We start from the raw sequence: 22,217 nt of genomic DNA, 5'->3' as shown, positions 1-22,217 counted from the left end.
ATGTTTCAGTCCACATGTTTCTGTCCACATGTTTCTGTCCACATGTTTCAGTCCACATGCTTCAGTCCACATGTTTCAGTCCACATGTTTCAGTCCTTGTGTTTCAGTCCTTGTGTTTCAGTTCTTGTGTTTCAGTCCACATGTTTCAGTCCTTCTGTTTCAGTCCTTGTGTTTCAGTATACATGTTTCTGTCCACATGTTTCAGTCCTTGTGTTTCAGTCCTTGTGTTTCAGTTCTTGTGTTTCAGTCCTTCTGTTTCAGTCCACATGTTTCAGTCCTCCTGTTTCAGTCCACATGTTTCAGTCCACATGTTTCAGTCCACATGTTTCAGTCCTTGTGTTTCAGTCCACATGTTTCAGTCCACATGTTTCAGTCCACATGTTTCAGTTCACATGTTTCAGTCCTTCTGTTTCAATCCTTCTGTTTCAGTCCTTCTGTCAGTCAACTGTTTCAGACAATTGGTTGCTCACGGACCAACTCGTCCTCTCGAATAGTACGTCGCATCTTGGCGCCAAGATCTCCTTTCAGACCAAAATACGACGTGCTAGAAATCATAGCGACTCGTAAAAATTGACGGGATGTCCCGTTTTCTATTCGTTGGTCCTCGGGTTGGTTAGGTTCGGGCATTTTAGTACATCTTTTTCGTCACGTTGTGACACGCCGGAGAAGAAGGAGTTTGAACAGTAAGGATATCGATAGCTATGTGGTTCAGAAGCGTTATCCTTGTTCCGTAGAATGTTATCCATAGAGTTATCCTTGTTTCATAGAGTGATATCCATAGTTATCCTTGTTTCGTAGACTGATATCCATAGTTATCCTTGTTCCGTAGACTGATATCCATAGAGTTATCCTTGTTCCGTAGAGTGATATCCATAGAGTTATCCTTGTTCCGAAGAGTGATATCCATGAGTTATCCTTATTCCGTAGACTGATATCCATAGAGTTATCCCTGTTCCGTAGACAGATATCCATAGAGTTATCCTTATTCCGTAGACTGATATTCATAGAGTTATCCCTGTTCCGTAGACAGATATCCATAGAGTTATCCTTGTTTCGTAGATTGATATCCATAGAGTTATCCTTGTTTCGTAGACTGATATCCATAGAGTTATCCTTGTTCCGAAGAGTGATATCCATAGAGTTATCCTTGTTCCGTAGACTGATATCCATAGAGTTATCCTTGTTCCGTAGACATTTATCCATAGAGTTATCCTTGCTCCGAAGACTGATATCCATAGAGTTATCCTTGTTCCGTAGACTGATATCCTTAGAGTTATCCTTGTTTCGTAGACAGATATACATAGAGTTATCCTTTCTCCGTAGACTGATATTCATAGAGTTATCCTTGTTCCGTAGACTGATATCCATAGAGTTATCCTTGTTCCGTAGACTGATATCCATAGAGTTATCCTTGTTCCGTAGACTGTTATCCATAGTTATCCTTGTTCAGTAGATTGATATCCATAGTTATCCTTGTTACGTAGACTGATATCCATAGAGTTATCCTTGCTCCGTAGACTGATATCCTTAGAGTTATCCATTTTTGTGTTCCATAGTGTTCCTGGCTCCATAGACTGAGCCTTGTTCCGTGAATTAATCCTTGTTGCATATTTTAATCCTCGTTTCGTTGATTGATAGTTGTGCAACTTTGCTTGTATTCTCTGTCTATCCAGATATCTATTTAGCGTTCTCACCCTGACATATCGGTTTATCTATTTTTTTAATTCGTTTGATGAATTAGTCTCTTGTGGGGCACCATACCAATGGCTTTATGGCAGTGCAGGAATATGCGGTCCACCCATCAGTGAAAAAAATTTCGCGAGAAAAGATTTACCTTATTTTATCATGTGTGGTGAGTCCTGTGTGGTATGTGGTGTATAATAATATATGTCAGTATATCTCCCGTCTGTGTACAAGATGTCAGGGATGCTGGGATCTGTCAGGGATGCTGCTGGCATCTGTCAGGGATGCTGGGATCTGTCAGGGATGCTGGGATCTGTCAGGGATGCTGGGATCTGTCAGGGATGCTGCTGGCATCTGTCAGGGATGCTGCTGGCATCTGGCTAAGAGCCCCGTGTCAGGGCATCCGTCAGTGTCTGAGATGAGGCCGGGAGATGAATACACTGTGAATAGTCACCTTCTCACAGCCTCCGGAGTGAAAGGTTTCGTTGTCGAACTGTCATTACGAGTGACGAACGAAGACGGTTGGGGAGGGTAGGGATAGAGGGAGGTAGAGATGAGAGATGAGAGATGAGAGATGAGAGAGAGAGAGAGAGAGAGAGAGAGAGAGAGAGAGAGAGAGAGAGAGAGAGAGAGAGAGAGAGAGAGAGAGAGAGAGAGAGAGAGAGAGAGAGATGGAGAGGAGGAATAGAGACTTAAGTCAGTCATGTCCAATTTGTTGATTGTTATTGATGCAGTTTACACTCAACTATGTGTTTTTTGGGGTTTACCTCCAGGTAAACTCTTGCTAGGTTTACCTCCAGGTAAACTCTTGCTAGCTTTACCTCCAGGTAAACTCTTGCTAGGCTTACCTCATGTTTTTTTGTCCTAGGAAGAGGGATACTTTTTTCAAGTATTTAGCCAGAGTTTCCTTGTGGTTACAGGTAGAGTTTTAGTTTACCAGACGGTGCTATTAACAGTTTACATCTTATAGCTTCCAAGATCAGATATTTCTAGATACAGTTTTGACAGATTTTATTTTTCTAGAGGTTTATATGTAATTTGTGCCTATTTATATGTGTTTTTTAAGCCTGTGTATTGACTACTTTTTGCTTCATGTGCTGTGGTATACTACCAGCTCTAGTATACTATATATCTAGTATACTATATATCTAGTATAAGTATATTGCTTATTAATCCCTGTTAACTAGCGCCTCGTGCTATTTTCTGAGTTTACTAATCTCCCAAGCTAACCTTAATAATTTGTTAATTTTGCTTAGAAATTCTATCTAGGCTACTTCATTTTCCTATTGTTTGCTAGCCATTCTAGATGACCTAAGCCAGACGTACTAGTCTAGTGGAGGGGGGTACTAGTATATAGTTTCCTATATACTAGGTAGGGAGGAACTAGGTATACTAGGAAGGTACTAGGTTAGTGTGGAGGGGGGGAGGGAATAGAGGTTCAACTAATCTATTTTGGGTGGAGATATGAAGAGGAGAATATCAAGGAAAGTAGACATTAATGGGAATAGAAAGAAATAGGAAAATGGAAGGCACAAAAATAGGAAAATATAAAGGAAAAAAAAACTGGGAAGAATATGAGGACAAGGAATGCGAAAATTAGAGAAAGGGGGAATTAATGAAGAGGAAGATAAACGCAATAAATAAGAAATGGAACAAATCTATCTGGAAGAGACCATAGAGCAAACACAAATACGTAATAAGTAAATTGAATAAAGAGAATTGGGCCCATCCATGAGAATGGAGGAGGAGGAGGAGGAGGAGGAGGAGGAGGAGAAGGAAATGGCCCTCCTGCTTACATAGATGGAGGAGGGACGAGGCATGGGTATGGAGCCACCACATCATTAACGAGATGGAGTGCAGACTCTTTCGTAAAATGTCAACCTTCTCGCTTGCGGAAGGAAATTTTTCGTAATGATGAGAGGACTCCATTACGCGAGTGACGGGGAGAGAGAGAGAGAGAGAGAGAGAGAGAGAGAGAGAGAGAGAGAGAGAGAGAGAGAGAGAGAGAGAGAGAGAGAGAGAGAGAGAGAGAGAGAGAGAGAGAGGGAGGAAAGAATGGTATTACATCGATGCTCATGTAAATGATCCTTGAAATCCTTTCTGTACAGAAACCCAAGGAACAGGAGAGATAGCATATGCACTCACCTGGGCTGCTAGGGGGAGAGGGAGGGAGGGAGAGAGAGGGAGGGAGAGAGGGGGAGGGGGAGGGAGAGAGAGGGGAAGGAAGGTAGGAAGGAAAAGGAACTTCAATCCAATACAAACTGCCCATCTTTGATATTCGTGATCTTGCAAAATAGATGCATGATTTTGGTGGAATAATATTTCGATAAACGCAAGTATGGGCACACGCACACACACACACGCACACCCACACACACACACGCACACTCACACACACACACACACACTCACACACACACACACACACACTCAAAGCGTTATATGACAAAGAGTGCTGGGAAGACGGGACACCACGAGCGTAGCTCTTATCCTGTAACTACACTTAGGTAATTACACTTAGGTAATTACATTACACACACACACACACACACACACACACACACACACACACACACACACACACACACACACACACACACACACACACACACACACACACACATACTCATTCGACTTTTCTCTATCAATCTCTACCATCAATCAGACATACATCAGTAGTGACATTCAATAGACGACGTTGTCAGACCTGCAGCGGTCACCAGCTGTCTCTGGGGGTCAGGGGTCAGCTATTCCTAGATCTGGGTTTAGGGATGAGGGGTCTGATATTCACGTGTCTGGGGGAGAAGGGGGTCAGGGGTCAGATTTTTCTGGGGTCTGGGCCACATCCGTTTCAGGGGAACTGGGGTCAAGGGTCACCTGTTTGTGGGGTCACCTGTTTCTGGGGGTCTCTGTTTCTGGGGAAATGTACACTATGAGTATACTATGGGGGAAATGTTCCATATATTCCGTCCCCCAGAAACTATGTGACAGCTCAAGCAACACCTTCAAGTAACACCTTCAAGCAACACCCGCAAGCAACACCCGCAAGCAACTCATACAGGTAACATAACCCCCATTACGTAGCCCCATACCCCCACCCCAGGAGCAGTAACAGGTGAAACAGAACGGAAAAATCAGTACGCAGGAAGAGAGAAAGAGTGAGAAAGGGATATACGTAAGGATAGAGGTGGGATATAGAGTGAAAACAGAAGGGAGGATAGAGAGAGAGAGAGAGAGAGAGAGAGAGAGAGAGAGAGAGAGAGAGAGAGAGAGAGAGAGAGAGAGAGAGAGAGAGAGAGAGAGAGAGAGAGAGAGAGCATACTTCACTACCTTTAACATTTATATGAATGCCACTCTTAGACAAATTGACAAGAGTGCTCCCTGGCCGGCCTGGTACCTAGAGCTTTTACCAATATTGAGTATATTGAAGCTAGTAACAGGACGTTCTCTCCCCTCTCACTTATGGGAGAAGGGAGAGATGGAGAGGGAAGGGGAGAGAAGGAGATGGGAAAACGGCATGTGGAAGGGGAGTGGAGTTTTGATGAGGTAAAGAGGGAGATTAGAAAGGAAAGACTCTTTCTTCCACTAAGACTTACCACTAAGACTTACCATTAAGACACACCACTAAGAGTGTATTTACAAAATTTTCTCGATTACTTGCTACTAATTTGGTATTTTTCTCCGTGGATATATTTATGAGTTGTGACGCCAATGACCAACTAGTCAAGCGAGGACTTAACGACCCAAAGACTAACGTTCCAACGAGGGGGGGGGGGACCTTCGACAAGCCGCCGGCTTCCTGTCCTCGTCGAAGCCACTGGTGTTATAGTGGCCCTCGGGTAAATTCAGGTTAAACGCTTCGGCATAAAATATGTGGTGTGTGTGTGTGTGTGTGTGTGTGTGTGTGTGTGTGTGTGTGTGTGTGTGTGTGTGTGTGTGTGTGTGTGAGTGTGTCCGCAAAATGCGAGTGTCTCTTTATTTACAAAATATGTAACAGCCATTATTGGCTGCCTCAAATGGCTGTTAGGGCTATTAACACCGTTAAAAAATAATTTGCATTCAAGCGCTGATGTTTTTTGCATCGTGCTTGCAATATATATATATATATATATATATATATATATATATATATATATATATATATATATATATATATATATATACATATATGAAAAGTCTTGATCTCTGGTATCATTATCTCGTAACGTAATTATTCCATCAACGTTAAACTATTCTAATGTTAAATTACCTGACAGAAACACGATTTAACAGGACGAGACTTAGAGCCAATAGCGAGCACTGTCGCCAAATAATTCAGAGGGGAAATTATCCCTAAGATGTGAATTATAAGTCAAAGAATCAATATTATACATCAATTTAACCACAGTGGAATTAATACTCCAGAGAAATTTTTTCCCAAAGTGGAATTTGATAAATGATAGTGGAGCCGACCTGAACTAAGGTGGTGGAGTGCTTCGTCCCAAATGCCTCTACACAAAGGCCAAAATTGGACTTGAATTTGGGGACCCACACCATCCCAGGAAAACAAAAGACAGGTTCATTCGTATATGCTAAGGACAAAACAGCCTGTCATTGGTGAATGTTTTTATTGTAGGAAGCTTTGATGTGCTGAGTTCAGGTGAGACAAAGCTGAAAGGAAGTAGGAATAACGAGGGATGTTTGGTACTTGTTCCAAGAACATCTATGTAACGTACCGTAAGAACAGGAGGTAAGAATAAGAGGAATGAATTATTCCTGTTAATGCGTGAACACTTGTGTGTATGGGGCAATGAATAACATCTTCGAGGGTGTGACGTGTATGAGTAGTCTACGAGACGAAGGTTGTTAGGTTATGGGTGTTCTACATGGGGTGAGGCATTCTCTACATGGGGTGAGGCATTCTCTACATGGGGTGAGGCATTCTCTACATGGGGTGAGACACTCTCTACATGGGGTGAGGCATTCTCTACATGGGGTGAGGCACTCTCTACATGGGGTGAGGCACTCTCTACATGGGGTGAGGCACTCTCTACATGGGGTGAGGCATTCTCTACATGGGGTGAGGCACTCTCTACATGGGGTGAGGCACTCTCTACATGGGTGAGGCATTCTCTACATGGGGTGAGGCACTCTCTACATGGGGTGAGGCATTCTCTACATGGGGTGAGGCATTCTCTACATGGGTGAGGCACTCTCTACATGGGGTGAGGCATTCTCTACATGGGTGAGGCACTCTCTACATGGGGTGAGGCATTCTCTACATGGGGTGAGGCACTCTCTACATGGGGTGAGGCATTCTCTACATGGGGTGAGGCATTCTCTACATGGGGTGAGGCACTCTCTACATGGGTGAGGCATTCTCTACATGGGGTGAGGCACTCTCTACATGGGGTGAGGCATTCTCTACATGGGTGAGGCACTCTCTACATGGGGTGAGGCATTCTCTACATGGGGTGAGGCATTCTCTACATGGGGTGAGGCATTCTCTACATGGGTGAGTCACTCTCTACATGGGGTGAGGCATTCTCTACATGGGTGAGGCACTCTCTACATGGGGTGAGGCATTCTCTACATGGGGTGAGGCACTCTCTACATGGGGTGAGGCATTCTCTACATGGGGTGAGGCATTCTCTACATGGGGTGAGGCACTCTCTACATGGGTGAGGCATTCTCTACATGGGGTGAGGCACTCTCTACATGGGTGAGGCATTCTCTACATGGGGTGAGGCACTCTCTACATGGGGTGAGGCATTCTCTACATGGGGTGAGGCATTCTCTACATGGGGTGAGGCACTCTCTACATGGGGTGAGGCATTCTCTACATGGGGTGAGGCATTCTCTACATGGGGTGAGGCACTCTCTACATGGGTGAGGCATTCTCTACATGGGGTGAGGCACTCTCTACATGGGGTGAGGCATTCTCTACATGGGTGAGGCACTCTCTACATGGGGTGAGGCATTCTCTACATGGGGTGAGGCATTCTCTACATGGGGTGAGGCATTCTCTACATGGGTGAGGCACTCTCTACATGGGGTGAGGCATTCTCTACATGGGTGAGGCACTCTCTACATGGGGTGAGGCATTCTCTACATGGGGTGAGGCACTCTCTACATGGGGTGAGGCATTCTCTACATGGGGTGAGGCATTCTCTACATGGGGTGAGGCACTCTCTACATGGGTGAGGCATTCTCTACATGGGGTGAGGCACTCTCTACATGGGTGAGGCATTCTCTACATGGGGTGAGGCACTCTCTACATGGGGTGAGGCATTCTCTACATGGGGTGAGGCATTCTCTACATGGGTGAGGCACTCTCTACATGGGGTGAGGCATTCTCTACATGGGTGAGGCACTCTCTACATGGGGTGAGGCATTCTCTACATGGGGTGAGGCACTCTCTACATGGGTGAGGCATTCTCTACATGGGGTGAGGCACTCTCTACATGGGGTGAGGCATTCTCTACATGGGGTGAGGCATTCTCTACATGGGGTGAGGCACTCTCTACATGGGGTGAGGCACTCTGTACATGGGGTGAGGCATTCTCTACATGGGGTGAGGCATTCTCTACATGGGGTGAGGCATTCTCTACATGGGGTGAGGCACTCTCTACATGGGGTGAGGCATTCTCTACATGGGGTGAGGCACTCTCTACATGGGGTGAGGCATTCTCTACATGGGGTGAGGCACTCTCTACATGGGGTGAGGCACTCTCTACATGGGGTGAGGCATTCTCTACATGGGGTGAGACACTCTCTACATGGGGTGAGGCACTCTCTACATGGGGTGACGCATTCTCTACATGGGGTGAGGCACTCTCTACATGGGGTGAGGCACTCTCTACATGGGGTGAGACATTCTCTACATGGGGTGAGGCACTCTCTACATGGGGTGAGGCACTCTCTACATGGGGTGAGGCATTCTCTACATGGGGTGAGGCACTCTCTACATGGGGTGAGGCACTCTCTACATGGGGTGAGGCATTCTCTACATGGGTGAGGCACTCTCTACATGGGGTGAGGCATTCTCTACATGGGGTGAGGCATTCTCTACATGGGGTGAGGCATTCTCTACATGGGTGAGGCACTCTCTACATGGGGTGAGGCATTCTCTACATGGGTGAGGCACTCTCTACATGGGGTGAGGCATTCTCTACATGGGGTGAGACACTCTCTACATGGATGAGACACTCTCTACATGGGGTGAGACACTCTCTACATGGGGTGAGGCACTCTCTACATGGGGTGAGACACTCTCTACATGGGTGAGACACTCTCTACATGGGGTGAGACACTCTCTACATGGGGTGAGACACTCTCTACATGGGTGAGGGACTTCACTACTCACCTATGTCTTCTCTTTTTCTTCTTCTTCCTAGAGAGGCCAAGTGAGGAAGGATCACCAGGCTTCCCCAACAAACCCTCCGTACTGAAGCCTGGAAATAGAATAGTGGTGATTAGTGGAAAATAGGGGTAGTGACAGCGGGGGGGGGGGGGGAGTTATACTGGAGGTTAGTGGTGAATAGGAGTAGTGGTGGTGGTGGCATTACTTGTGGTTGGTGGAAAATAGGAAGAGGGGGGGGGGGGGAGTTAGTGGTGTTGGTAATACCAGTGGTTAGTGGTAAATAGGAGGTAGTGGTAGAGGTAAACAATCATTGGTAATTGGGGGTAAATAGGGGTAGCAGATGATATGGAACACATAGGCTCATAAAAAATAAAAATAGGCATTGAAGCCTATTATTCGAACCAATTAAGCCAACATTATGTACCACGTTTACAAGGCGGGTCCCCAGAGCTTGAGAAAATAGGGCTGGGATAAAGGGGATGGAGTTACTGTATTTCAGCACATCCTGGACCAGAATTCCCTCACGAAACCCTTACATCTTTCCATAATCATGGCTGGTGTGTAGTTACATTTAATTAACAGTTTACAAGGTTGGTGGTGCTTCGAGGGGCTTGCAAAACAGTCATAGAACTGAGGAACCGGTACTGGGTAGCAGGCAGTTGGTGGTTCTGGAAGCCTTCGCTGTTGTGGTTAGTTCAGTAGGTAGAGCGACCCTCTCCCATGCTATGGGTCGGGAGTTCGAGTCTGCAAGTGCCCAAGTAAATATATATATATATATATATATATATATATATATATATATATATATATATATATATATATATATATATATATATAGGGTGGGAGAGAATTGGAAGGGAGCGTTTCCTATCACCTAATGCATCTGTTCACTTAGCAGTGAATAGATTGCCTAGCATGTGTATATATATATATATATATATATATATATATATATATATATATATATATATATATATATATATATATATATATATGTCGTACCTAGTAGCCAGAACGCACTTCTCAGCCTACCATGCAAGGCCTGATTTGCCTAATAAGCCAAGTTTTCCTGAATTAATATATTTTCTCTAATTTTTTTCTTATGAAATGATAAAGCTACCTATTTCATTATGTATGAGGTCAATTTTTTTTTATTGGAGTTAAAATTAACGTAGATATATGACCGAACCTAACCAACCCTACCTAACCTAACCTAACCTATCTTTATAGGTTAGGTTAGGTTAGGTAGACGAAAAAGTTAGGTTAGGTTAGGTTTGGTAGGTTAGGTAGTCGAAAAACAATTAATTCATGAAAACTTGGCTTATTAGGCAAATCGGGCCTTGCATAGTAGGCTGAGAAGTGCGTTCTGGCTACTAGGTACGACATATATATATATATATATATATATATATATATATATATATATATATATATATATATATATATATATATATATATACACTGGCTGCCTGTCCCCCGACACAATAAATTATTATTAATATTATTATTTTTATTATTATAATATATTTTACTAGGATGAATCCCGGACGGTGAACGGGATAGGCTGTGACTATCCCTATCCTTCCCCTTCCATCCACTCTTCTTATCCCTCCTCTCACCTGTCCCTCTCACGTCTCTCCTCTCTCACCTCTCACCTCCCTGCTCTCCCCCTTCCTGCCTGGAACAGACAGACAGACGTTCCCATTTAATTATATGGAAGGGATAGCAACAAGGAGCCTCTTCCCCTTCTCTCTGAAAATTAATAATTAACAAACATTAAAACAACTGCATGGATCTCTCAGCAACTATATTATTACCACCACTAAAACTCTATGGGAGTCACACCGTATGTTTCACATTTGACTCCATGAAAATCCCCTGGGGGTGTTTATAATGGCTAATATTTCTTTAAGTCTTTAACGTAGGTCTACCCCGACTAGCCTATGTTCGTCCCATACCCAAGACTATTGCCTCTGCAAATTTGAGTGAGGTTAGCCACAAGCGTTTGGCCTCAGACTTTGGACAAATAGACACACACATACAGGCATCCTTCCTCATATATATCTCCCTCTCCCTCTCTCTCTCTCTCCCTCCAACACTGTTCTCTCTCCCTCCAACACTGCTGTAAATCTCCCTTTAACACCTCAAATCATCCTCCACCACACAATCCCTCCAACTCTTCCCTACCTCCAACGTCAATTCAACATTCCATCCGGCCATCTAACTCCAACACTCCCTCCAACCTCGCTCCCTCTCTCTTGCCACACCCCCACCAACACCCCTCCCACGCCCTCCAACACCCCTCCCACGCCCTCCAACACCCCTCCCACGCCCACCAACACCCCCTCCCCTCCTCTCCCCCTACCCATCCGCCCAACTGTTTCATTACCCGCGCTCTTTCTAACACTAATCAAGCAATTTCCAGATTTAATTGAGGCGCGGGCCAGGCTCCGCGACACACTTGGCTTGTCAGAGGCACCTGTCACTCGCTAATGGCCTAATGACCAGGTGAATGCCGCCCCCTGCCACCTGCTGGGTCGAGGGGGGGGGGCGGCGTGGGGGAGAGGCAGCAGGGGGAGGGGGGGGAGAGAGGAGAGGAGAGACAGGGGAAGGGAGGAGAATTATTGTTTAACTGTGATTATGTCGAAAGAGAGAGAGAGAGAGAGAGAGAGAGAGAGAGAGAGAGAGAGAGAGAGAGAGAGAGAGAGAGAGAGAGAGAGAGAGAGAGAGAGAGAGAGACAGACAGACAGACAGACAGAGAGACAGTGATTACCATCAAAACATTATCATCAACTCACACTTCATTATCAGTACCACAACCACCATCATCATATACCATATTCATCACATCCACCCCAATCACCATCCCTCTCCCCCCCCCTTCCCCCCCTTCCCCCCCTCTGTACAGGGGGGGGGGCCCTAACAGGGGTGCCTGCGTCCCCTCCTCCCCTTAGTATTACCAAAACACCACAACACCCTAGACCCATCAACAAGAATCAATACAATATCTCCCGCAACAACTCCCCTGTTACCTAGCAGTAAATAGGTACCTGGGAGTTAGTCAGCTGTCACGGGCTGCTTCCTGGGGGTGGAGGCCTGGTCGAGGACCGGGCCGCGGGGACACTAAAGCCCCGAAATCATCTCAAGATAACCTCAAGATAACACCTCTACACATTTCTCTTATTCGTCTAATGCCAAACTCTGCCATAACTCTTAGTTTCAATATTTATTTTACAATTTGTAAATGTCTAATCTAGCATTATCCCCTCACCTAAATTGTTGCCATTGGCATAAATAAATACACAAATAAAATACACAAATAATACACAAAAATACATAAATAAATACACAAAGTCTGTAACCGTGTACCAAGTTATACATTATGCATACATAACTGAGTCGTGAAGCTGTGTTCTGGTACACACTGGCATTATGTATCCTTCATGTATGTATGTTACATGTATATGATCAATGTGAGTAATAATTAACTGATGTTTTAGCCTGAATCATCAGATTATTAAAATATTAGACCTAATTGCTGTACAATGACAGTTTAGACCTAATTGATGTACAATGACAGTTTAGACCTAATTGCTGTACAATGACAGTTTAGACCAAATTGCTGTACAATGACAGTTTAGACCAAATTGATGTACAATGACAGTTTAAACCAAATTGATGTACAATGACAGTTTAAACCAAATTGATGTACAATGACAGTTTAGACCTAATTGATGTACAATGACAGTTTAGACCTAACTGCTGTACAATGACAGTTTAGACCTAATTGATGTACAATGACAGTTTAGACCTAATTGATGTACAATGACAGTTTAGACCTAATTGATGTACAATGACAGTTTAGACCTAATTGATGTACAATGACAGTTTAGAGCTAATTGATGTACAATGACAGTTTAGACCTAATTGATGTACAATGACAGTTTAGACCTAACTGCTGTACAATGACAGTTTAGACCTAACTGATGTTCAATGACAGTTTAGACCTAACTGCTGTACAATGACAGTTTAGACCTAATTGATGTACAATGACAGTTTAGACCTAACTGCTGTACAATGACAGTTTAGACCTAACTGCTGTACAATGACAGTTTAAACCAAATTGATGTACAATGACAATTTAGACCTAACTGCTGTACAATGACAGTTTAAACCAAATTGATGTACAATGACAGTTTAGACCTAATTGATGTACAATGACAGTTTAAACCTAATTGCTGTACAATGACAATTTAGACCTAACTGCTGTACAATGACAGTTTAAACCAAATTGATGTACAATGACAATTTAGACCTAACTGCTGTACAATGACAGTTTAAACCAAATTGATGTACAATGACAGTTTAGACCTAATTGATGTACAATGACAGTTTAAACCTAATTGCTGTACAATGACAGTTTAAACCAAATTGATGTACAATGACAGTTTAGACCTAACTGCTGTACAATGACAGTTTAGACCTAACTGCTGTACAATGACAGTTTAGACCTAATTGCTGTACAATGACAGTTTAGACCAAATTGCTGTACAATGACAGTTTAGACCAAATTGATGTACAATGACAGTTTAAACCAAATTGATGTACAATGACAGTTTAAACCAAATTGATGTACAATGACAGTTTAAACCAAATTGATGTACAATGACAGTTTAGACCTAATTGATGTACAATGACAGTTTAAACCTAATTGCTGTACAATGACAGTTTAGACCTAATTGATGTACAATGACAGTTTAGACCAAATTGATGTACAATGACAGTTTAGACCAAATTGCTGTACAATGACAGTTTAGACCAAATTGATGTACAATGACAGTTTAAACCAAATTGATGTACAATGACAGTTTAGACCTAATTGATGTACAATGACAGTTTAGACCTAATTGATGTACAATGACAGTTTAGACCTAATTGATGTACAATGACAGTTTAGACCTAACTGCTGTACAATGACAGTTTAGATCAAATTGCTGTACAATGACAGTTTAGACCTAATTGATGTACAATGACAGTTTAGACCTAATTGATGTACAATGACAGTTTAGACCTAACTGCTGTACAATGACAGTTTAGATCAAATTGCTGTACAATGACAGTTTAGACCTAATTGATGTACAATGAGATTTTTTTTGTACAAGATTGACTGTTTAACTCTTTAGTTTATTATTCCCTGCAAATTTTCTGTGTTGTCTTAACGACCTTAAGGCCGCTCTGTACTCACCTAATTGTGCTTGTGGGGGGTTGAGCTCCAGCTCTATGGTCGTGTTAGCCTCTCTGTGTGCTAGTGACTTCGCTCGAGTATGCCACTCAATCGCCACCATACGAACTTTCACTGCCCATTTCACCTTTTTGTACAGTATTAATAATACAATAAATACGTCACATTTATGGGCAGATAGGGGGGGGGGGATATTTTAAGACATCCCCCAACAATGGGGCCTGATAGCTGAGTGGACAGCGCTAGGGATTCGTAGTCCTGAGGTTCCGGGTTCGATCCCCGGTGGAGGCGGACGCAAAATGAGCAGAGTTTCTTTCACAATGATGTGCTTGTTCACCTAGCAGTAAATAGGTACCTGGGAGTTAGACAGCTGCTACGGGCTGCTTCCTGGGGTGTGTGTAACAAAACAACCCGTTCTCGCAAATTTAATAAGTCAATATTGACTTATTAAATATGTGCATAGGTGATATACTTAACATAATAGATACCCTTAAAAAGATTCATAGAAAACACCGACTTTACCTAACCTACTTAGTATGTTAAGATAAGCATCTTATTGCTTCGTAATTACAATTATTACCTAACCTATAATAGGTATAGGTTAAGTAATAATTGTAATTACGAAGCAATAAGATGCTTATCTTAAGATACTAACAAGGTTAGGTAAGGTCGGTGTTTTCTATGAATCTTTTTAAGGGTATCTATTATGTTAAGTATATCACCTATGCACATATTTAATAAGTCAATATTGACTGTACGAATTTGCGAGAACGGGTTGAACAAAAAGGAGGCCTGGTCGAGGACCGGGCCGCGGGGACGCTAAGCCACGAAATCATCTCAAGATAACCTCAAGATAACCTCAAGGTAACCTCAAGATAACCTGGTATATATATTGAATTCCTTTCAGTAAATAATCCTTATAATATGGGGGAAATATTCGGTTAGTCTTAAGTTAACTGAAGGATAACTTTCAAGTTCAAAACATTAATTGAATATTCCAGTCACCTCGGCTTATCTTGAGGTTATCTTGAGATGATTTCGGGGCTTTAGTGTCCCCGCGGCCCGGTCCTCGACCAGGCCTCCGCCCCCAGGAAGCAGCCCGTGACAGCTGACTAACACCCAGGTACCTATTTTACTGCTAGGTAACAGGGGCATAGGGTGAAAGAAACTCTGCCTATTGTTTCTCGCCGGCTCCCAGGATCGAACCCTGGACCACAGGATCACAAGTCCAGTGAGCTGTCCGCTCGGCCGACCGGCTCCCTCGGCCGACCGGCTCCCTCGGCCGACCGGTTCCCTCGGCCGACCGGCTCTACAGTAGGGGCTGTAGGAGACTTGAAACCTGGACCCCAAGCGTGTTAGACCGAAGCTCTATCGACTGTGCTATTGAGTGGTGTTAATAAGAAAAGTTTCCTTATAACTAATTTTATTAAACAAATAATTACTTATTGCTAAATAACTCCCATTAATAAAATGTTTAAGAAATAAGAACTCAATAATAGTTTTCCCTCTTGTTCAAAATGAAATTCAACCAATAACGAACTATACAACCAATGAGTAATTAACCAACGTTAATGGCTAATTGGTCATTGACCAATTAACGTGTCACCGAGCAACTTTCTCTCTCTCAAAAAACACGAATTTAGTCCAAATGTGCATCGCTGCTCCGCCTACTGATTGGTACACAACCAATCACACGTCCAAATGTGCATTGCTGCTCCGCCTACTGATTGGTACACAACCAATCACACGTCACACAGCACCATAAACCCCTCCTCCCCCCCCCCCACATCAAGTATTCGCCAATCAGAAAGTGTCGCTCCAGGATCTTCCAGCTGGACCGGTTGTATTTGTGTATTATCTTGAGGTTATCTTGAGATGATTTCGGGGCTTTTTAGTGTCCCCGCGGCCCAGTCCTCGACCAGGCCTCCACCCCCAGGAAGCAGCCCGTGACAGCTGACTAACTCTCAGGTATCTATTTTACTGCTAGGTAACAGGGGCATTCAGGGTGAAAGAAACTTTGCCCATTTGTTTCTGCCTCGTGCGGGAATCGAACCCGCGCCACAGAATTACGAGTCCTGCGCGCTATCCACCGTTGTTGTATACGTGATTAAAAGACAGGTCGTATAACCCACTTTCCACAGGGGTACGAAGGGACCTTTTGAGTGTACTTGTCTCCGTGTAAACCCCTCCAACACCTTCAACACCTACAATCCCTCCAACACCTTCAACACCTACAACCCCTCCAACACCTTCAACACCTACAACACCTACAATGGTAATAATAACGTTGATAATAATGATAATAACGAGAAAATCCGTTGGAGCTGTGATAAGGGTTCGAACCTACCTACTGGGGTTCTTCCGAGACACACACACACACGTCTTAACCCGCTGGACCATGATATGCTAAACGGGACTGTAACCTGGTTTTCGACTGAATCCTCTCGGAGTCTCGGAGGTTCTGAGGCTTAGAGGTAACATTAAGTGAGTGTTATACGGATTATCCACGTACACTGTGGTATAGGGAGTTTCACCCTTATGAAAGAGTAGTCTCTCTCTCTCTCTCTCTCTCTCTCTCTCTCTCTCTCTCTCTCTCTCTCTCTCTCTCTCTCTCTCTCTCTCTCTCTCTCTCTCTCTCTCTCTCTCTCTCTCTCTCTCTCTCTCTCTCTCTCTCACACATTTACCGGCAATGTTCCCTCTCTTTGATCCTACCTCCGAAGGGACGATGGAGGGTCAGGGAGGACCCTCAGAGTGCCTCCAGAGTGCCACCAGAGTGCCTCTCAGGTGGCACTCTGGTCTGACCCGCCCCCTCCCTCCCCCCCCCCTTTACCTTCATCAGTACGATCTAAGTACTGACTTCTGTTTTAGTACGTGGGAGTAGGGGAAGGTTGGGGTGGTGGAGTGGGGTGGAGGGAGGGTAGTGGAGGGGGGGGGGGAGAAGGAGCGAAGAAAATGAAAGGGAAAGGAAAGGAAAGAAAGAAAGGAAAGGGGGGGGTTAGAAGTGGGGTCGTGGTTCGAGTTCCAAGCGGTGGGAGCCAGGTATAGGGTGGCTGGTGAATAGAAAAAAAGGTGGCCTATCTGGGAGGTGGTTTATGGAAGGGGGGGGGGTGTGGAAGGGCGGTGGGAGGAGGGGTGGAATGGTGCAGGCGACAGGGGGGGGGGTGGGGGGAGGGAAGGGGGAGGGAGTAAAGCACTGCAACACTTAACCTTTGATGTCCCTAACGAAGAATTATTTTACTTACAACAATAGGTCTCTTGAGTGGGAAAGAAAACGGTACTTAGTTGCAAATGGCTATTGTCAAGTTTTGAATTGTTGAGAGGTGGCGAGTCAGAGCGTTGGTTTGTTGCAGGAGGAAGAGGTGTATGAGGGAGAGGAGGAGAAGAAGAGGGAGAAGAGGAAGAGGAAGGGAAGAACGTGATGAAAAGAGGAGGTGTAAAGAGGGAAGACATTATAACAATAAGGAGGGAGTTTTTAGACCTTATCCGCTGCACTAAAAACCAACCAACCAACAGCTTTTTCACCTCTGCGTTGGAGTTTGTTTCTGTCATTCTGCTGAGAAAATGGCGCCCGAGGTGAAAAGGAACGGGTTGCTGTGGGCAAAATGGGGGGTTGGGAGAGTGGGCAGGGACGCCCCTTTCTCTCTCTCTCTCTCTCTCTCTCTCTCTCTCTCTCTCTCTCTCTCTCTCTCTCTCTCTCTCTCTCTCTCTCTCTCTCTCTCTCTCTCTCTCTCTCTCTCTCTCTCTCTCTCTCTCTCTCTCTCTCTCTCTCTCTCTCTCTCTCTTGCTCTGCACCTATTGAAAGGCAAAGGCGAAACTCCCCTTTCCCAGCGGGTTACACTGAGCGGCAGTGTTCCTGTTCAAGTGGGTGGCGATGCACCTCTGTAATCACACCTTTGCGCCACACACACACACACACACACACACACACACACACACACACACACACACACACACACACACACACACACACACACACACACACACACACACACACACACACACACACACACACACACACACACACACACACACGGACACACACACACACACACACACACACACACACACACACACACACACACACACACACACGGACACACACACACACACACACACACACACACACACACACACACACACACACACACACACGGACACACACACACACACACAGGCAGCAAAACAGCCGGTGATATGCGGGCATCAGGCAAAACATGTATGTCCACCACGCTTGAATCATTGGGCATCCCTAGGATTAGAATCCTAGGGATATCCCTAAGATTGGGACAAGCCTCACGTGTCCCCCCCTCCCCCCTTCCCCCCCCCCATCAAACAACACGTCAGCAGAAAATAAAATTAAAAAAATGGTGTAATATATATTCCTTAGAGTGTATATAAGATATGTTGGTTCTCCTACAAATGTTCTTTTCATCATGTTAATCTCAGGAGGTGTATATATATATATATATATATATATATATATATATATATATATATATATATATATAGAAGGCCTGGTCGACGACCGGGCCGCGGGGACGCTAAGCCCCGAAATCATCTCTCAAGGTATGTTGTACCTAATAGCCAGAACGCACTACTTTACCTACTATGCAAGCCCCGATTTGCCTAATAAGCCAAGTCTTCTTGAAGTTATTTTTTTTCTTATTTTCTTTCTATAAAAATGATAAAGCTTTGCATCACATTATATATGAGTTAATTTTCTTTTACCTCGAGTTAAAACTAACGTAGAAATATTTCCAAACTTGACCTAACTTATCTATCTTAACCTAACCTAAACTAACATAACTTAGTAATTCATGTTCTTAATATAATATAATAATATTAATTCAAACCAATTTGAGTTTTTTTTTAAGATAACGAAAATCACTCGGCCTATTAGGCAAATTGGGCCTTGCATACCAGGCCGAGTAGTGCGTTCTGGATATTAGATACAATTTATGTTACTAATATATTAACAAATCATGAGTTATCGCTGTCTTAAAATGTCACTGTCAATCTTGTCACACTATCCGTAAAAGAATGTCAATTTACTTTTAATAATGAGTATTTTCTACAGACATTCGGAATGGCAATGAGAAATAGACGGTAGAGCGACGGTCTCGCTTCATGCAGGTCGGCGTTCAATCCCCTGACCGTCCACAAGTGGTTGGGAACCATTCCTCTATCCCACCACGTCCTATCCCAAATCCTTATCCTGGTCCCTTCCTATATAGTCGTAATGGCTTGGTACTTTTTTTTCCCATAGCTCCCTTCCATTCCATTGCTGTCAAATTTAGACAATAAATTTGTTGAAAAAGAATTAGTTTACATAATTTCCCACGAATCATCACATGGTTTAGACTCATTGATGATATTTGGTGTATTTGCTCATCACATGTAAATTAAGATGCATAAAAAAAAAATTCCCATAGAGACTTAACTTCTTAAATGTCTGTGGCAATTTTTGGATATCCTAATTTATAGGGAAGATTTCCCTCTGTCGTTTATTTGTTTTGCAAATAACTTGTCATATATTCCTTGTTTCCCTTGGCTCAGATGTAATGTTAAACAATCTATTTTTTTACTCCTTATGTATGTCAGAGGTCTTCGAATTGTTAGCTTAGAGTTCTTGGATGAAGAGAGAAAATATTGGTTATATTGGATTCAAGCTTTGATATCTAGTAAGCTGTTTTTTTTTGGAAGGTTACTGTCACAAAGTGTCACTAAGTGTCACTTAGTGTCACACACACATCACTTGGGAAGTGATGTGGTGGAGGCTGACTCCATACACAGTTTCAAGTGTAGATATGATAGAGCCCAATAGGCTCAGGAATCTGTACACCTGTTGATTGACGGTTGAGAGGCGGGACCAAAGAGCCAGAGCTCAACCCCCGCAAGCACAACTAGGTGAGTACACACAGCCCTGGAAACACAAACCGAAACTGTCTCCATTTTCCGCTTGTTACAACTTGTAATAAAGTTGTTACATCTTGGCTTAACGTGTTTATGACGTATTAGAACGTTGTTACAACTTGCTATATTGGTTGTTATAACTGGTTAGGAGGTGTTAAAACTTGTTCGAACGTTGTACCAACGTCGTAGTTTCGGTGTGTGTTTGTTTGGCGGGTTTATACCAAATTCAGCAATGAGAAAATTTCATAAAAATAATGTTTGCTTTCCATATTTTCCTACATTGTAAAACACTGTCAAACATTGAAATAATTTGATCTACTTGTTCTATATTATTATGATAAAAAATATTGGAAAATTATTAGTTAGAAACGGCCCTCGTAGTGATAATTGAGTCATTTACAAAATATCATGTAAAGTCTGTAATACATTGTTGACCTCACACTAGAAAGTGAAGGGACGACGACGTTTCAATCGATAGTTACACAATCGACTTGAGAATGGTCCAGGACGGACCGAAACGTCGTCGTCGTCCCTTCACCTTCTAGTGTGTCGTCTGGTCAACATATTTCAGCCACGTTATTGTGACTCCTCGCCTGCACTGTAATACATTCCATATTGGCCAAACAGCCAAAAATTTGACATTTCAAAATTTTCAACATAAATGTTCCGTAGGAAATGACTAAATGTCTATCACCATTTATGCGTTTGTCAGAAAACTCTCACAAGTTTGATTGAGAGACATCTTATTCACTAACAAATTGCAAAGCATTTAGAATAAAATTATTATTGAATTTCACTACAGACAGAAGTGAAATCACAACACAATACCACAATAACGTGATGCATCAAATGAACCAAATTAAGATTAAGGCAGCGTCTGGGATGCTTCCGGACGCAGGTTCGAATCCTCGTCACGGCCCCTTGTGGATTTGTTCATTATTGAATTTCCTTTAACACACATTAACAAAAAAAAAAAAAAATATCGGGAATATTTGTAATAGCTTATTCACTTTGGCCCTATTTTTAATGGGTAAGTATATAGAAGATTTTAAAGAATTAATAGAAACTATACTGATCTTGAGGTTATCTTGAGACGATTTCGGGGCTTAGCGTCACCGCGGCCCGGTCCTCGACCAGGCCTCCTTTTTGTTACACACCCCCCAGGAAGCAACTCGTAGCAGCTGTCTAACTCCCAGATACCAATTTACTGGTAGGTGAACAGGGCCATCACGGTGAAAGAAACTCTTCCAATTTGTTTCCGCCTCCACCGGGGATCGAACCAGGAACATTTGGACTACGAGTCCCGAGCGTTATCCACTGAACCATCAGGCCCCCATAGGCAAAATACTTCCAGAAAATGATATTGGTCAATAGGCCTTCTTTAGTATATTCTTATCTTATGTTGCATTAGACATTACTATTATGCCTTTTTCTTCTCAATATAACCAAATACCACCAGAGTTCCTGCTGGCGCAGTGGTAAAATATTCGCCCTGAGCCTCGCGAGCGAGGTGTCTTGGTTCGAATCCAGGGAGGGTTGCCTGGGCGTCAATCCCTAACTGTTCATTCAGCAGCAACTGGGTACCTGGTTGTTAACCAATTGACGGGTAGTGTTCCAGGGGAACTAATAGAGTAAGGCTTACCATGAGCTATGGGAAGGGAAAGCTCTCAGCCTGCTCCAACCCGCTCTCGCACAAGACAGTACATAAATGACTTATTGCTTGTAGTCACTATTTGGCTGATTAGTAAGTACATATGTGGTATATACCAAGTTATATTTTGTTTTTAAGGTACAAAATCTTCCTATAGATGCGCTAAACACCAGTTTTCATATTAGGAATTTTTTTTTCAGTTTTATTAAACAGTAGAGATTTTATACAATATTTTACAATATCCTGAGTTACTTTACAATTTATTTAAATATTTTGGTTTTGTTTTATTATTTTTATAAAACTGTAATATCAATATAGGTATAGATTAAGTAATAATTGTAATTAAGAAGCAATAAGATGCTTATCTTAATATACTAAGAAGGTTA

At 43.2% G+C, this 22,217-nt stretch overlaps 1 protein-coding gene across 1 annotated transcript in view; it reads right to left on the bottom strand.

Annotated features, from left to right (window-relative positions):
- The window catches only part of LOC123751598 (uncharacterized), a 90,412-nt gene that overhangs the window by 48,570 nt on the left and 19,625 nt on the right, over positions 1-22,217 (bottom strand). The window contains exons 2-4 of the mRNA XM_069334792.1: positions 16,400-16,534; positions 9,029-9,116; positions 930-1,423 (exon numbers count right to left, since the gene is read on the bottom strand). Of these exons, the coding sequence (XP_069190893.1) occupies positions 930-1,423; positions 9,029-9,116; positions 16,400-16,534 (717 nt within the window). The remainder of the gene's footprint in view (positions 1-929; positions 1,424-9,028; positions 9,117-16,399; positions 16,535-22,217) is intronic.

This window comes from Procambarus clarkii, chromosome 4 (genome assembly GCF_040958095.1).
Source record: "Procambarus clarkii isolate CNS0578487 chromosome 4, FALCON_Pclarkii_2.0, whole genome shotgun sequence".
NCBI classification, from domain to species: Eukaryota; Metazoa; Arthropoda; class Malacostraca; order Decapoda; family Cambaridae; genus Procambarus; species Procambarus clarkii.
Note: the sequence above shows the minus strand (reverse complement) of the source record. Positions and strands in the feature narration are given on the sequence as shown.